This window comes from Platalea leucorodia (genome assembly GCF_965183815.1).
Source record: "Platalea leucorodia genome assembly, chromosome: 8".
NCBI lineage: Eukaryota > Metazoa > Chordata > Aves > Pelecaniformes > Threskiornithidae > Platalea > Platalea leucorodia.
The window spans coordinates 50419849-50437099 of record NC_138830.1 but is presented as its reverse complement, the minus strand read 5'-3'; the positions used below and the strand labels follow the sequence as shown (position 1 = coordinate 50437099).

Sequence of the window (17251 nt, the reverse complement as noted above, 5' to 3'; positions counted from 1 at the left end):
GTCCTGCCAGTTTTATAACCTTTAAATACTATTTCATCTGGAAACAGACAAGAGAAATTAGAAAATACACTTTGTGCTTTCAAAGAAAAATTTGCACATTTTTCAAGGAAAATTTGCAATCTAGCTCAAAAATAGAGCTGAGCAATTCCTTACTGACAGATTCAGACAAACATCTGTGGGCTTAGACCACCAAACTCATGCAATAAAGTGAAAGACAATGAACATATTTAATACAGTCAGACTAGTACTATTAAAACGAGAGTCCTCAATGGTATTTGTAAGGTCTGTTTTATTCCTCCCATATGATCTGAGTTTGACTTAAATGAGATCATTCACTGGTCTAATTAGGACTCAGCAAATGTTACCTTCTTTGTGAAGGCCGATAAAGCCAGCCTCGGTAGAAACGCTATGTCACCCACAAATAATCTCAGTAACTTCTGCAACTAGAATAGTTCCCCACATTCACAAAATTCTCTTCTCTGCAGGTACAGAGCAGTCAATTTTTGATTTCTTAAGAAGTAAAGGTGTTCTTTTTCATCATACATTTCATCTCTCTCCATTGCCAACAGATTTAAGGCATAGTGGTGAAAGCTAGCCAGCATCTATCAGAAACCTTAAATGATCTTCATGAGAAATTTAGAGAAGTTTTAGGAGGTTTAATTTTGCTCCTCTTATGGGCAGCAGCTTAAATAGCCTTGACTCAATTAGCTATTACTCAATTGGCATAAGAAATGCAACAAAGGTTAACCACACCTGCCTTTATCAAGGCTCTGAAGGTAGATTCAGCTTTTTAACTACAAGAAAGTTTCAGAACAATACTAATATAGGAAGTGCTCAAACACTACTACACAACATACAGAAACAACGGCTCAGAAATCAGGAATCCAGAAATTCTGAAGCTATGCAATGTGTCACTCCCCCAATAAAACAAACTTTCATTAGCTTCTGCCAGTATGAAGCACAAAAGCGCACAGTCAAAGCACAGCAGTCTGGCCATGTGTATTGTATCGTTTATGTACAGGTTTATTTTTTTTACACTCCTTTGATAAACAGAAAAAAGTAAAAAGCTACCAAAAAGAAGTTGTTGGGGTTTTTTTTAACACAGTAAAACAATGACGAAAAACAAATATCTCGGGATCTTTCTGAATTAAAGTAAGCACTGTATGCTTACTGAAAAGAGAGATTCCTAGCTTTCCAATAGTTTAAAGTTATATTTCCACTTGACAGTATCAGATCTTGGATGCTATTGGTCCTGCAATTAACACAGTTAATCCCACATACTAGACCACTGAAACTTTACTGTTTTTTTCTAGTAAGGGAGACAGAAAAGTTTCTAGTATTTTGGGAACAGAATAATTTAAGAGGGGTAGCCATTCTACATTGCCTACAGATGTTAAGTGTTCAAATAATGTCCCATATGAGAGAGATTTCTGAATTAGGTGCAGGTGATACAGTGAAAGGCACATGATAAATTGTAGAGCTACCTAATTTGTATTTATCACAAAAGCACCACCATGTGTGAACAAAATCTAATCATCTACATGTTACCATGATGATTAATACCAAGTAAATTATCAAGTTACCCATTGTCAAAATGTTACCTTCTACAGTTTCACAATGTTCAGTTATGTTTGTGTACATATACAAACCCTCACTGCAATTAACTATGACATTTGATACTGGGAATACAGCTCATTAAATATACAATGTATTTCAAAAGCTGCATAGGCTCTATTCTGATAGTTGAGCTCAGAACAGAGTTTTAGCTGTAAGTCTCTTCCCCTGATTTCATACACCTGATCCTCAAGTGTTGGCTACATTTGTTTAAGGGATGCAAATCAGCCATGGGTGTAGCATAAATCAATTTAAAAACAAAGAATGAAACAATATAGCTGCTAACTGTATGTTAGTAGTTAAGAGAAAAAAAAGCAGGTTGCTTTGCATTTCCTTTGTTTGTAAAAACAGGTTTTAATGAAACATGTCATCTTCTACTAAAATTTACTAATCATTTTTAGCTGTAACTTAATCAGACTTCTAGAGTTTAAAAACCTAAGTGATATGCTACGATCTAACTTGCACAAGTTTTGCAATAACCATTTTTTACTATTAACTATGTCAAGCTAGTTTTCCACACTTAAAACAGAGTACACCAATAGAGTCATCAGGCGAAAAAAAGCTATGAGAGAAAGGAATAAAACAGAAAAACTTCTGTTTATCATTTATAAATTAAAGGGCCAGTTATTCAAAACAACTTTTTAAATCATAAAGCAGATGTTTAATTGCAATAAACTATAAGCATGTTTCCCAACCTTTTGCATCAGTACGACAGAAGTTGCTAATACTGAAGTTGTGTACAAGAAATATGGTAACTTCTCACACCGGAAGTATATGCAGACCAACAGCTCACTGGAGCAGTGACTCGTCTTTTAAGTATTGATTGATAGTACCTAATATACAACTTTTCTCCTGGCTAAGGCCTCTTCACATTGCATAGCAATAAAAGTGCTAGGGAAAAAAAAAAAAAGAAAAAAAAAAAAGAATTCCATTTAACCAAACACTAACCGACAATTATTTTGAAGAAATAATCTAAAACATTTCCACAATTATAAAATTACATGCTTTACTCTGGTAAAACATAATCAAGAAAAGCAATATAGCGAACCACATTATGACTGAAGCTTCTGTATTTTCTTCAGTATTTGAAAAAAATTAAGCTGCTCAAAGCCAAAAGTGATTTTCATTTTCTTGAGATAATTTGTGCTTGTTCTGGGCTTCCCTTACAAAAGCAATTAACAGATTTCTTTTGACCTTCATATAGCAGAAAAATTAGAATTGCAGTTTGAGCAATGGTTTGGTTGTGATTATCAATACAGTTTCGTGATAAAAATCTTGGAAAAGCATTAAGAAAAACCCTACTTTGTGGAATCTGCCTTACTGCACAGAACATACACATTTTGCTCTTCCATAATATACTGCAATACTACTTACATTTCGCTACTCATGCATACTCTAGCAGTCACAATAGGTTAGATGCAACTGCACCCGATACAGAAAACAGAACATGTCGTTTCAAGGTCGTATAGCTATATGAATCTTAAAAACAGACAGCAATATTTATACAAGTCATAGAAAAATCACATTAGCTACACAACTGTCTCCCTGATATTAAAACCAAGTAATACTCCTTAAAAAAAAAAAATTGTTTGATTTGAGGAGATTGCTTACAGATGCAGTTGAAAATACCACATCTTTTTATAAAATTAAACCTAGATGAACAGCTGACATGTTTTTGTTTTTTTTTAAATTTTGGATTCTAGCCCTAATAATTAAGAACACAAACAACAAAATTACAGGAACATTTACCAAAACCAGGAAAAAGCACCAGGTCTCTTTTGTTTAGTATTTTCAAAGAGCAACACAGCCCTCTAGTGGAAAAATTAGAAAGTACGACTTTATTCATACAAGAACCATGCTAAGTATTTTCTCTGTAACCTAACTGTTTTATTTTAAAGGTCTCAACATCAAACAAAAAAAAAAAAACACACACACAAAACTGCACACTATCTTTAATTCCTCACAGTGGAATAAGTCTTACTGACTTTAAGAGAACAAACTGACAATTTCCGCTACTCATGTTTAAATGTACATAGAACAGTAAGTTTTTAAAACCAGAAGGATTGATGCAACAGGACTAAACTGTTCAGTAAGTCAGTCTTATTTCTTTTTATTACACCAGCTTTACCATGACCAAAAGTCACCTGAACTTCTAATGCGATACTCAGACTAAAATTTTGATTGAGCTTAAAAAACAGACGAGATAAAAATCCAAAGACTATTTGGACTGCACTGTCGGAAGAAGAAGCTTCCAAAGTAAAAATACTAATAACTCTTGATCTGCTATGATTTCTCTATATTGTAAGAACAGAATAATTCATTAACCTTTTCCAAGTTGCTAATGAAAACTAATGAAGTGTTTATAAATCTAATTTTTTTAGTACTTTTTTCCCCACACACACACTTTTCGCAGCAATTTTAAGGACTAAGTTAAGAAAGTGGATATGTAATATAGGAAATTCTTACAGTCCATATTCCTAATCAGTAATGAAAAGAACCACCACACAGCAGATGTTAAGACAGACACGTTAAGAGAAATTAATGGCAATGAAGTAATGTTTGAGAAGCCAGTATGTGTGATACCACTAAAACTCTACCACTGCTAAAGTCATCCAAAGTACTCCCTCAGTACTTGAGTAAGCATCTCTATTTTTCAGAAGCTAAGAAGATTTTTTCAACTATGAGAAAAAAAAAAATATTCCTGGCAAATTATGTTGGATTCCCTGTATTAGATTCACAAACAAAGGCAATTAACATATCATTCCATCTTTGTTGATCTGTTTTTAACTTTGCTATCTTAAAGCGGTGTATAAGGACAAATAAAAAAATAACTTCTATGTTCATCCATCTTTCAAGGGATTCTCAGCATTTTCCAAACTTTATCTTGAGCATCCAGCAATGCTGTAATTGCAAATGCATTCTGCATTTTCATAGATTGCAGTCTACCACACTTTGATCTTTGTTCTACCCATCTTAAAATGAGAAATTTCTCAACAAATGTACAGATACCATAAAGCTAGTTTCAAATACACCATTGAAACTAATTTTGACAACAATGAAAGGGCTGAGTGATCTTTTTTTACATTATTAAGTACAAATGTTCAACAAGTAATCCATTCTTTTTCAATCACTTTCTACTTAACAGACAGCAATATTTCCTTGGAAATATTTACGCTAACCTCTTAAAGAGAGCATGTTAGTGTTCTGAAAACACAGTAATTGTTTACTTCTCAAAATACTCAGGGAAGGAAGTACTACCTCCAAAATACACAGAAAGTTTAAAAGCAGTATCTACAATAGAAAGTGGAGCACAGCACTGAAATCCTAATATAACTGGGGAATAAGCTCCAAAACTGGTAAGACTCTACTTGACCCAGCTAATTAGTATTTCCACATCAGTCCCAAAGAATTGTGTAGACATACTAAAGCTCACAGTGATCTCTACACTGCAATCCATGACATGACACTGACACATTCAAAGCAATTTGCCAAGAGTCACAAAGCATGGCTAGGAGTTAAGCTAAGACTGATATATTTTAAAGACTCAGACAACAGAGTTTCAAGAAAACTTCAAATTCTGCCAATTATGTCCAAATTAATTGGACAAGAACACTATTAGCCAATGCCAAAGGGGAGCATTCCCCTCACACAACACCAAGGAATTTGAATCTTGTTTTTCTCCATCAAACAGGTCAATCAGAAGTCATAACCAGCACGAGCCCAGCTCAGATTGTATCCTCTCTCTAGAGAGATACCCTTTCTCTAGCCCTTAGAGCTAGGAAAAAAGAACATAGATTACATAAGAAGCATAAACCCAAGAACTGCTTTCTCCTTAATCCATGCTCCATGGCAATTGGTAAGTAGTATCAGACACAAAGCCTAGGACTATAGCAATATTAAATCATAGAATCATAGAATGCTTTGGGATGGAAGGGACCTTTAAAGGTCATCTAGTCCACCCCCCCTGCCATGGGCAGGGACATCTTCAACTAGATCAAGTTGCTCAGAGCCCCATCCAGCCTGGCCTTGAATGTTTCCAGGGATGGAGCATCTACCACCTCTCTGGGCAACCCATTCCAGTGTTTCACTACCCTCATCATAAAAAATTTGTTCCTTATATTTAGTCTGAATCTACCCTCTTTTAGTTTAAAACCATTACCCCTTGTTCTATTGCTATCGGCCCTCCTAAAAAGTCTGTCCCCATCTTTCTTATAAGCCCCCTTTAAGTATTGAAAGGCTGCAATAAGGTCTCCCCGCAGCCTTCTCTTCTCCAGGCTGAACAACCGCAGCTCTTTCAGTCTTTCCTTATAGCAGAGGTGCTCCATCCCTCTGATCATTTTTGTGTCCCTCCTCTAGACCTTCTGTAACAGGTCTATGTCCTTCTTGTACTGAGGATCCCAGAGCTAGACACAGTATTCCAGGTGGGGTCTCACCAGAGCAGAATAGAGGGACAAAATCACCTCCCTCAACCTGCTGAGGTATGCAGGTAATGCAACACGGTATAGAAGAGTTTTGAGTTATGTAGGCCATAACACCACCTTAATCACATATTTGATACATCTCCTTCATAGTTATGGACTCCTTATGTCCTAACCTCATATAGTGGGACGAGCCCAAGGCTTATTTCACTAACGTTCCCACTCTTCTTGGTATGCTTCTGACCAGGGGCAATGTCCTGCTCTCACCTAACAGAAATCAAGAAAGTATATATGTGTATATATAATCTGTGTATATATGTCACAAGCAAAGAAGCTCTGGTGCAAGGATATGCTCACTTGTGATCAATCCAGATTATAAACTAAGGGAGAAACAGGGGGAAAAAAATCTTGACAAAAGCATCATACATCTTGGATTAATCTTTTGCCATACATGAAGCACTTTCAGCTCATTCAGCAAGTCTGAATGGTAGCTCTTCTACTGCTGAAGGCAAATCATTTGAGTCCAGGTAGTCCTTAAATGTTCTGAGACTGCACAGTTGCATACAAAGCAAATTCTACTGCTGAGTGCAATGTAAAGACATGCTGTATGAAGAATCTGGAATGTAAACCTTACTAGAAAACACAAATTCCTCAATGAGACAGGTAAGTACAACACTTGCTGCCCTAACTGCAATACCAATCTGTAGTAGCATATCATGCAATGACAGCAGGACATGTGCTGTTAATGCTTAAATTGCAAGCCACAATAAAGCTCTAAACTCTTCATCTGACTCATGTGAGATTACCTCTTCATTATTTAAGGGAGTGTTAAGACGAAGAGAATTCAGAGTGATAAGTCCTGCTATTAACCCATTTTCCAGAACATCTCCAAGGTTTTCCAATGTCCTCATAAATGCATTTAAGTCAAGATCCTGCACTAAAAAAAAGACACAAAATCATTTGCGTAAGGACTCTTTCAACATTGATGTAATCCCACCATAAAGAAAAATGCAAACCACAAAAGGGAACAAAAGATTAACAGTCATCTAGGATTTCAGTAGATCCCCTCATTTACCAAAAAAGTTCAAATATAACACCAAACTACACCAGTGTTTTAATATTTGTGACTCCTCCACAAATTTAAGCCACAAAAAAGACATGCCCTGCGCAGGTTGCTGAGTGAAACTTCAAACAGCCTAGCAAATTAAGTTGGAGAAGAAATCCTGTCTTCTGAGAAGAAAGGCAAAGCCCCTAAGCACCAAAGCTTCATTATAAAATGAAACAAAAGCAGCTAATTAGAATCTCTCAAATACTCACCCACTATAGAAGTAATGCTATGTAACAGATACCTAAACAAGCTGAGCGTCTAAAAGGATTTATGAACCTGCTAGAAAATACAACTAACAGGGATTTCAAAAGGTCATAAACCTTTTTTTTTTTTTTGCCCTAAAGGAGCATCAAATATGACATTCTGACACAAGTTCATCACCAAGTTGACTTGAAAACACCTTCAGAGATAAAAATTCCACAACCTCCTTGGAAAATCTTTACCTGAGTTTACTTGCTGCCATTAGAAAGTTTTTCTGAATACTTTATCAGAACTCCCCTCCAGCCATACAAACCTTACTCCTTGTCCTAGCCACCAAGATGATAAAAGAAACTTCCCTTTCACAGCCATCCTTTCCGTATTTACACAATGTAAAATGCCTCCATCAATACTTTTCTAGACAAAAATCAATTGTTTCAGACTTGATATTTTTCCTGTGGCTCTCCTCAAAGCTGCAAATTCTCCACACTTTTTCAAAAAGCATTACACAAACCTGAAAAAAGTTTTCTAACTAGAGGTTTTATATGGATATAATGCAAACCAAGTTTGAATACCCAAAGTACACAGGTATTTAAACAACAACAGATGTCAAAGTAGCCTGTAAGATAAAGATTGCCATATTTTACCTTATGTGTAATGTTAACCTACCTATTCCTGAATTTGCTCCCGTGATTATAACCACTTTTCCACTCAAGTCACGACCCTGGAGTATTTCCATTGCAGTACTGTTCCCATCATATTTTTGTCTGGTAGTAGGTTTTACTGGATTGTCTTCAACTGTAAAGGCCAGTCTTGGGTCAAGGTAAGTAGTCCTTTTGTTTATATGGCTGCAAAAGAACACAAATATTCAACTGCTTTGACCCTTCTGTACTCTGCATTTAGATTTTAAATGTATTTCAGCCACTGTTGTGTACAATTCCAGTGGATTATTTAAATTCCCAAAAATCAAACTATTTTTTTCAGTTTTGTTAAAATGATCCCAATTACTTCTTTTATCAACCATTTTTCCAATTGTGACAGCATGCATTATTAACTGTATTCACTTACTTCACAACGCCATTGTGAACTTCATGCGAACCCCTGACATAGAAGGCAGAATTTTGTCACGGGAAAAATCTTACTATATTAGGGAAGATCATGTTCTCTTAGGAGCTCTATGAAAGGGGCCTACACTACCCCCTTGAAACAATACACCAATGAGAAATGTAGCTCAGTACTTTTTTTCTTAAACAACTGAAAACAATTAGCTTCACATCAGCTCAGCAAATGGCAGGATTTGGGTCAGGCTCACCTTTCTGAAATGGAGTTTTAGTTTTCTTCAGACAATGATCAGAAAGACACTAAGCAACAACTTTCAGTCTTCAACCCTTAATTATAGGGCAGAGAGGCTACACTTACTATTTTGGCCTGTGAATGCTCTTCATTCTGCCAAGTAAATTTAAGATAGCTATCCCATTTTGACCGTGCCATTGAAAAGATACAAAAGGAAATGTTCCCAGAAATTTCCTTCTGCTTCTGAGAACCTCCTCCTCCCTTACCTTTCTAAAAATCTTTGCTAGCTCAATCCCTGTCCTGTTTTTTTTCTGTACTTTAGATTGCAAGTCAGTCAGAGCTGCAGCAATTTTGTTTTCGTCTTGTACATTTAAAGCACTACTGCAACATTAACAATCAGCCATGAAGTTCTGGATATGTTTTCAAAGTTATATGTACAGAGTTTATTCATAAAGGTATACAAACAAAATGAGCCTACATAAATATTGCCTGAGGGTCAGCTCACACTTTGAGATGTGGCTATTCAAGCCGCTTCAATCTGCCACCCATGCTAGTATTTCTGTGCACGTGGAAGAATTCACAAAACCACAAACAGGTGCTTAGACACTGCTACAACTGTAATATCTGCATATGGATTCTGAAGTTGTACTTATTAATTTCTTTGTCTTTCCAGCTGATACTGTCACAGTATCGTGATTCAAAAAGGCTACGTAACATGAAACACAGTTGTCCTACTTGTCCATATTCTACATTTTGACATACTTACTCTACAAAATAGACTTGTCCATTTTCATCAGTCTCCTGCTCCCATCCATATGGCAGACCTAGGAAATACATAAAACATCATCTTTCTGCAGGCATTAGAGTACACTCAGATTTGAAGCTTAAGTGAATTCTCAGACAGAGGTGGCAAAATTCTGCATTATTTCCGTACATAATGCAGCTACCTGCTGCACTTGAATACTGGAACTTGAAAGAAGGATTGCTTCCCTAATCACACGCAACTGCTCTCTAATAAGAGTACAACATACAGGAGATCTGGCACAACTGTAATGACTAGCATACTAAGTATAATCTAAAAATTCTTTATAAAGATTATTTCATGTTATAGCACAAACTGGCAAAATGCAACCATGCTTCCTAGTACATACACGTCTATATCACACGCAGTTTAGTATCTATCCCTGATAAAGTAAATAGGAAAAAACATTGAACTAAATGTAGGAAAAGTTACATGTAACACATACGAAAAATTGGAAGATCATAACCTTCAAGTGGGTATGGGATACGTTGGAAGGACAGATGAACAAAAACAACAAATCTTTACAAAATAAATTCTTCTATAGAAGACCCTATGGAAGTACTTAACAGATAACATTCCCAGTGTTTCTAATGCTGGCTGAAAAGTATTCAATTATAATTCAATTGGCTCAAAATCTACTGAAAACATTCCAATTAGTTACAGTCACATTACCAATGCCAAAAGAAATACTGCTTGCCAACAGTACAGTACCCCTACGTATGCCATATAGAAGCTTCTGGGAAGATCTAATTTAAGGCACTGATCCAAGGTCCTTAAGAAGTCGTATACCTTTGGAAGTGTCCTGCAACATTGGCTGTCTTCTGTTCTGGCACAAACATTCAATTGGGTTAGGGAAAACAAGTAAAATTAAAACTAATGGGACTTCCTTCTGTGCCAGGGATATTCTTTGCTCAAATATATTCTTTAAAGAATATAATCCAACTATAAATATTATCTGATGGACACCAGGATATCAGAACCCAATCAGATAATTCCAGCCTTTGACTATATGCTTTACAAGCCGCAGTAAAACAATCCCTTTATCCCAGAATCAGTACTTTGGCTTTATGGAGCAATACAATAAACCCAGAAAACTGCAACATGATCACTCTACACAGACAACAATCGCATAGGTAACACCCCACTGAAATCAGCTGTATTTTGCAAGCTCAGTTTGCCCAGGTGATTAGTGTCAACTAGAAGATCAAAATGAGATCTAGTTCCTGCGCAAAATCCAACTGATGTTTGTAACACAGGTTCAGTTCCTTACAAAAGCTTAACACAAACCTCCTGCAACACGTTTCCTCTTCCCAGACTTAGGATGTTCCCACTGTGTTTTTTCTTCCAGGTGGCTGTAGGAAAACAAAAGTTTAAGATTTTTTAAAAATTGCCTAATAATTTTTTTATGTAATCCAAAATTGTTTTTTTCATACAGTAAACACAGTTTAACTACTTTTTTTTTTTAAATACAGTTCAGAAAATGGCTTTTCTTCCACAAAAAACCAAACATGTCAATCTCTTGTTTAAGAACAGTCAAAACTGCTGTTAGAAGTTATCAGGCTTCCATATCGCCACAGTTCTGAAAGAAAAGTAACTAACCAGAGAGCATAAGAGTCTGTAAAAATTCAAATACATGTTTGAGTTCCAATCGAAGTTTTGTTGCTTACAATGAGAAGAAAGAAAATGCAGAATAAAGAACAACATTAAGAGACTCAAACTGTCTCAAAAAGATGGTGATCCTTCACAGGAAAAAGGAAGAAAGTAGCAAGAAAAGAATTTATCAGAAACTAGTAGCAATATTGTTAGGAAGTTTTCAAATAACAAAAACACCTTTCTAAAATTCTTGTCTAATAATATTGATTTGCAAGCTGTAAGGTAAATAAGTCTGGATTTCTACATAAGCAATTGCAGCTTGGACAGATAAGTTTATCCAAAGGCCTTGACTAGCAGACTATTTATTTAATATGGGTGATAATGGTATCACATCCCTTCTTCCAATTCAGACTTTAATTGCTTAAATCACAGACTTAATATACTCTATCATAAGGTTTTCAGCACTACAGACTAATAAGCAAAGTGATGTACATATAAACAAGGTCTTAAAATACCCCAAGTGCTGAAATCAGGTTGGATATTAAAATCTTATCTTTCATTAACTATTTTAAAATAATAACCAAGTTTTTAGATTAAGAGTCAGGCAGGGATTACTGTGTCCAAATTGATAACTGCCCAAGTATGAAATAAAGACTAACAACATTATTGAATAACCGACACAAATAACCACTAAACTACAGATTTAGTACCAACAGCAATTTACACACAACATAAGCAACTTTTCCTCATTATAATAATCATGCAGTTAGCCCACAGTGACAGCACACTGTATTACAAGAATCGCAGCTGGTGGTCTGAGACTAAATAAGTACATCTGTGTGACTTGCAGTAGCACTTGAACTTCAGGACAATCATACACTGAAGATAAAAGATCCTGAGTTCCTTTCTGATGTGAGATACATAACCATAATTACCATAGCCTGACAAATAAAAGCATGCCCACCAAGCTTCAGTAACAGACTGTGTCCATACCTAACTCATCACGAAGACGTTTAAAGGTCTTAAACCAAATAAACCCTATTACTTCTAAGTTTAGGGTTCATATTGTTGCTAAGGTTTAAAAACAAATTTCCAGAATATCAAAAGGTGTCACAGATATACAGCTTATGTTAAAGGCAGCAGTAGTGTAACACCTCTTCATGCCAAATATATTTAGACACACTGGGCAAGATTTTCAGCTGGTAAAGATATACAAAACCAGAACTATTCAATTATTTGTTTGTGTAAAAACTACTCTCAGTAATATCTTATTATTTTGTAGGTTTGCTACTTTCACCAAGCAATTCCTTTTTGAAAGAGCTTTGAAGTCAAAGGAAATATACGGAAACTTGACCTAAGAAAAACAAACATCTAGAGAGAATTTACAGTGTTTATAAACTGAGTCCGGCTAAACTAAAGCATTCCGTCAGGTGTTTGTAAACCAGAACTTGGGAAGAAGCTGCCAACTCACCACAGGTGAGAATACACTATACTTTTCCCCCTTTTTGTGGAAGGGAATAAATCTTGCAGCTTTAAACAGACTGAAACAGACTCCAAGATCAGCATGGTTACAGAAACCACAAGAGAGAAGAAAATACATAAATATATATTCCACTAAGTTCGTTAACTCTGTAGCACATCCCCTTTTGTAACTGGTGAGGATGCAATCATTTTCGGAGTGGCACAAGCAGATGGTGCCAAATGCAAATTTTTATCTCTTGTCAAAGCTGTGGTATACCGAAGAGCTGAGGGAGAGCATTTATAACTTTTAACTTCCCTGGTACCTGTTTCTTCTCTATGTGTACAAGGAGGAAAACTAAGAAAACTACAATATTGTGTATGGCTCAACTGCCCATATGTATAAAGATTACCCACAGAACCATGAAGCGTGCCGCAACAGCAGCAGCCGTGGACAGCTCACTCCTGGACCCAGGGCTGCCCAGAGCTGCTCCAGCGTCGCCCCCGCTCGCGGCAGAGGGCCGCGGCTCCGCCCGGCGGCGGGCAGCACGGCACAGACCTGCCTGCCTGCCCGCCCGCCTGCCTGCCCGCTCCGCTCCCGCTGCCGCCGGCACCCGCGGGGCTCAGCGCGGGGAGGCCGGCGCCGGGAGAGCCCAGCCCACGCTCAACGCTCCCACGAATCAGGAGGGCACCACACGCGGAAACAGAGTCACACGGAGACCGGTCCCGCCACCAAGCGCGGCTCCGGCCTCAGCCGCCCCACGGCGGCCGCTCGCCCCTGAGGTAAAGGGCGGGAAACGGCGGCTCCTGCCCCCCACCCGCCGCGCTGAGGGGGCAGCAGCGGCGGCTCCACAGATGCTGCCCCAGGGCGAAGAGGCGGGCGGTCAGAGGGCTCCAGGCGTGCTCGCCCCCCTCCCTTACTTGGCGTAGTACACCCAGCCGTCCTTGGTGGTGCGCTCCTCCCAGCCCGGCGGCAGCTCCTCCTCGCTGTCCGTGTCCTCCAGCCCCGCGTACTTCAGCGCCGCCATTGGGACGGGCGCTCCGCGCAGCCCCGCACTGCCGCCGCCGCCGCCGCCTGCCAGCGGCCGCGCGTCACCCCGCCCCTTCCGGCCGGCCCAGCCAATAGCGCGGCGGGGCGGCCCGGGGGCACCATGGGAAGTGTAGTCCGGCGCCGTATGGCGGTGAGGGGGCGGGAGGCTGAGGAGAGGCTCAGCCCGCGGGGGCGGTGGCTGAACAGCGTCTTCGCCCTCCATCTAGTGGGTTTTGCGTGTGACAGTGAGTTTTTAACGCCAAAGGGGCCTCGGACCGAGTTGAAGTCGTCTTGGATGGCACAAGAATCTCAGATTTTGGGGGCATTAAGTGTTTCCAGCCTTCTGTTTTCAAAGACGGGTGTGAATACAGCGAGGCCCTGGAAAGCAGCGAAAAACGAACCGTTCTTTAAGCTTTTCGCCATTAGTTGTCACCTCCTGGTCTCTGGGACGAGATTCTCCATGGCAGCCGCGTTGGTCAGAGCTCCCCCGTGTTGCTTTGCTTGGTGAGGAAGGCCTGGCCGGAGAGAAGTACCTCGCCGCGCTGACGCCTGCCTGGCAGGCTGCAGGCTGCCTCACCCGCCCGGCTCCGCAGGCCCCTTTGCCAAGCCTGTGTCACCTGGTGGCGTAAACACAGTCAGCTGCAAAGACTGAAGCAGTACAGGTCAGTGAATTGACAGCAACCTATAGTACCTCCTGTCCTGGCAGCTGAAGCCCAGGCAGCCCGCTTTGCAGCTCTGACAGATGAAGTACCTTGTCTGTTACCGTGACTCAGCTGACATGGCATATGCCCCCTGACCTGCCTCAGTGCCTTTGATCCCGTACCCATATGCTAACATATTCATATCTACTTATATAACCAAACCAAACTGTCAGTATTTGTAACAGCATCTTCCCATTGTAGTCCTTTGGCAGGTGTTTTAAGCAAAAAAAAGCCAAACCTAGCGTTGGGCTGAGACTGTAATGGCTGAGGATTGCACCAGGTGGCAGTGCAACCCCACACATGCAGTAGAGTGCTCTGACTCCTTTGGGTAACATTTTTACGCACTATTTGAGACACTGACCTATATGGCTCACTCACTCCACACTAATGGCATGCATAGTTGTCTAGAAAAAGCAGCCTGAACTTTTTTCTGCCCTGCTGCTCCCATTACTTTGCAGGCTCCCCGGAGGAAGTACACCTGCTAAATTATCTCTTCCTGCTAGAAATAAAAATCCATGCATCATCAAGAGCTAGTTTTCATGTGAGTATTACTGGCAGTATTAAAAAAGGCTGTGACCATACTCTCTTGGGTAAACATATGGGAAGGAAAACTTCAGTGACATGCTCACTTCTGGTCCAGGGAAATGCTGAAATACTCCATGGGTGACTGCGTGGAGAGATGTTCTAGGTCTCAAGAAAATAGATTATTTAAGTCAATATTTGAAGTACAGAAAAAGAGTGTTAATCTAGCAGTAGTACTGTAGGAAAAGGTAGTTGTTAGTTTTCTTCCTGTTGCAGTCTGTTAGTATTCAGCATCCAGCGTTCCATGAATTGCTTTCAGTGGGAACGTGGAAATCATTAGTCTGATAGTTATCCTATCCCAACCATCTGTATTGCATAAAGTATGCATTATATCCTAAATGTAAACAGCAGCATTACAGTATTTCAGTGTTAAGGGTGTACAGTGTACTTTAGATTAGAAAGAGAAATAGAATCTTAAACTTACACATATGTATGTGTATGTGTATATACTCATTAAATAGAACCACTGCCTTTCATGTAAAAATATTTATTGAATGAAAAAGCAAAGGCTTTGTTTGACAGAGCAACGTGGATATTAACAAATTGTCTTGAAGTCCTTGGTACACAAGTAATATAATACCACAGAAGTCCTATGGATTTATATTGTTTTCAGGGCAATTTCAGTTTTTACAAAAATATTTAAGAAACCCCACTCTTTCCTCTTTGAAAATTCAGAATCAACAGAGACTCCAACAGTTATGATACTTTTCACAAATATTTCTTCCCTTCTACTTTTAACCACCTCCTACTTTTCAGGAAGTTCTCACTGGGCAAAAAAAGTCACAAGTTTTGATAATTTGGTGACTTGTGTTATTTACTTAATTATTTCGAAGAATGTTGAAATTCAGCCATGTATTTCAATTTCAAATTCTGGTAAATGGAAGATTCATTCTCTTTCAGAGGGTCAGAGAAGTCCTTTGCCATCTTTTCCAGCTTTTTCTTTTGACGTCAGTTACTTACATATCTTACCTATATAATCCAAATTGCATCAAGAAACTTAATGCAGACATACACAATTTAGGTATGATTTCAGTGGGGGTCCATGCAAGTTCAGGTTTCTGTCCATTTATATTACATTACAGAACTAGTTCTGCTAGGTTTCTCAAATGCCAGAAAGCAATGGTCATGATTTCCATAAGAGCAGGACTGTAACTTTAGGACGCAGATTGAGGTCTGTAACAGTTTTACCTGTTATTACGGTAATTAAGAAAATTAAGACACTTTTTCAGATCCTAAAATGATGGGAGCAAGGCAGCCTTCCTCCTTATCACTTCTTCCCCGCCAGCTCTGTGTTAGGAAAGCAAGAAATCATATATAAATTGAGTGTACACACTTATCTTTGAGTTATACAGTATGTGCATTGTTCTGGTTGGTTTTTTGCGTTTCAGTTTTTGTTTGGTTTTTTTTGTAATAGCTATTGTGTAAAGTTACTATCCATTTTTCTTGCACTGCAGAAAAGGAAGGAGTCTGTATTATCACAGTGATCTCAGTCATCATGTTCATTGAGGCAGGGTAGTAAATAATCCATTCTGCTTAAAATCTTCTGTCACTATGACTTCAGAGTCATATTTTAGCAAATAGTGCTTCAAAGATATCATTCTGATCCATTGCTGCAGCAATCCTGTAAATTAATTCTTCTGATGATTCTAAGCCTCACAGACCACGATTAATTCCACAGCCTGCCAGAAAGTGGATAAATTAAAATGAGAAGACATTTAGAAATGCTTGTTGATTTCACAATAACACAAATGTCAATTAGAATCTTAATTTCATTTTCTGTTAGCCATACTTTAAACCATCAAAATCAAATGTATTTGTCTAGCTTCTCCATGAGAAACATTGACAAAAATTTGGTCATATAATTACACTGGCAAGCCTAAGGCAGCAAAAACTTAACATTTCCTTAACGTTAGTCACAGGCTTATATGCTTTGCTAAATCATGGCCATTGTCTGTCAATGATCTGAGTACGGATTTATCTGACGAGGATTTGGGCACTAAGAGTTATCTGGACAAGAGAAAAATAATCGTGACATATTGCAAAAGCATCCAGATGACACAGCAAGAGGTTGATTCACCCTTTTGATAGAGCATGTGTCTATTTGTTAGAAATCATGATTCAGGAATATGACAAAAATCTGAACAGCCCTCAGATCATAATTTTTCAGCAGCTGCCAAAACATGTTTGTGTAGGCTACAGCTGTTTCTTTTCAGGTGAAAATTCTGCTTCCATGACTCATGCCTTTCTTACCTCAGCCTTAGACTAAAGCAGTGTAGTCTGCATAAGGCTATGATTTTAATCCACTGGGACATGATAACAGAATATTTGAGCTACTGCCTAGTGTGAATGTGCCATGTCCTTCAAGAGAACATTTTTTTTTTTTTTGATGGAGTTAAACTCAGCTTTCCATAAAAATGTTTACAAGGTCACTTCTGACTTTCTTTCAAGTTGTGA

The 17251-nt window shown here is 38.6% G+C and overlaps 1 protein-coding gene across 2 annotated transcripts in view; it reads right to left on the bottom strand.

Moving 5' to 3' along the window:
• Positions 1-13539, bottom strand: part of WWOX (WW domain containing oxidoreductase) — a gene marked incomplete at its 3' end in the record, with an annotated part of 535942 nt that extends 522403 nt beyond the window's left edge. For both annotated transcript variants that reach the window (XM_082319966.1, XM_082319965.1), the window contains exons 1-4: positions 13406-13539; positions 10721-10785; positions 9398-9455; positions 8008-8186 (exon numbers count right to left, since the gene is read on the bottom strand). In XM_082319966.1, coding sequence (XP_082176092.1) covers positions 8008-8186; positions 9398-9455; positions 10721-10785; positions 13406-13512 — 409 coding nt within the window. In that variant the 5' untranslated portion in view covers positions 13513-13539. The remainder of the gene's footprint in view (positions 1-8007; positions 8187-9397; positions 9456-10720; positions 10786-13405) is intronic.
• Between the last annotated feature and the right edge of the window lie 3712 nt (positions 13540-17251).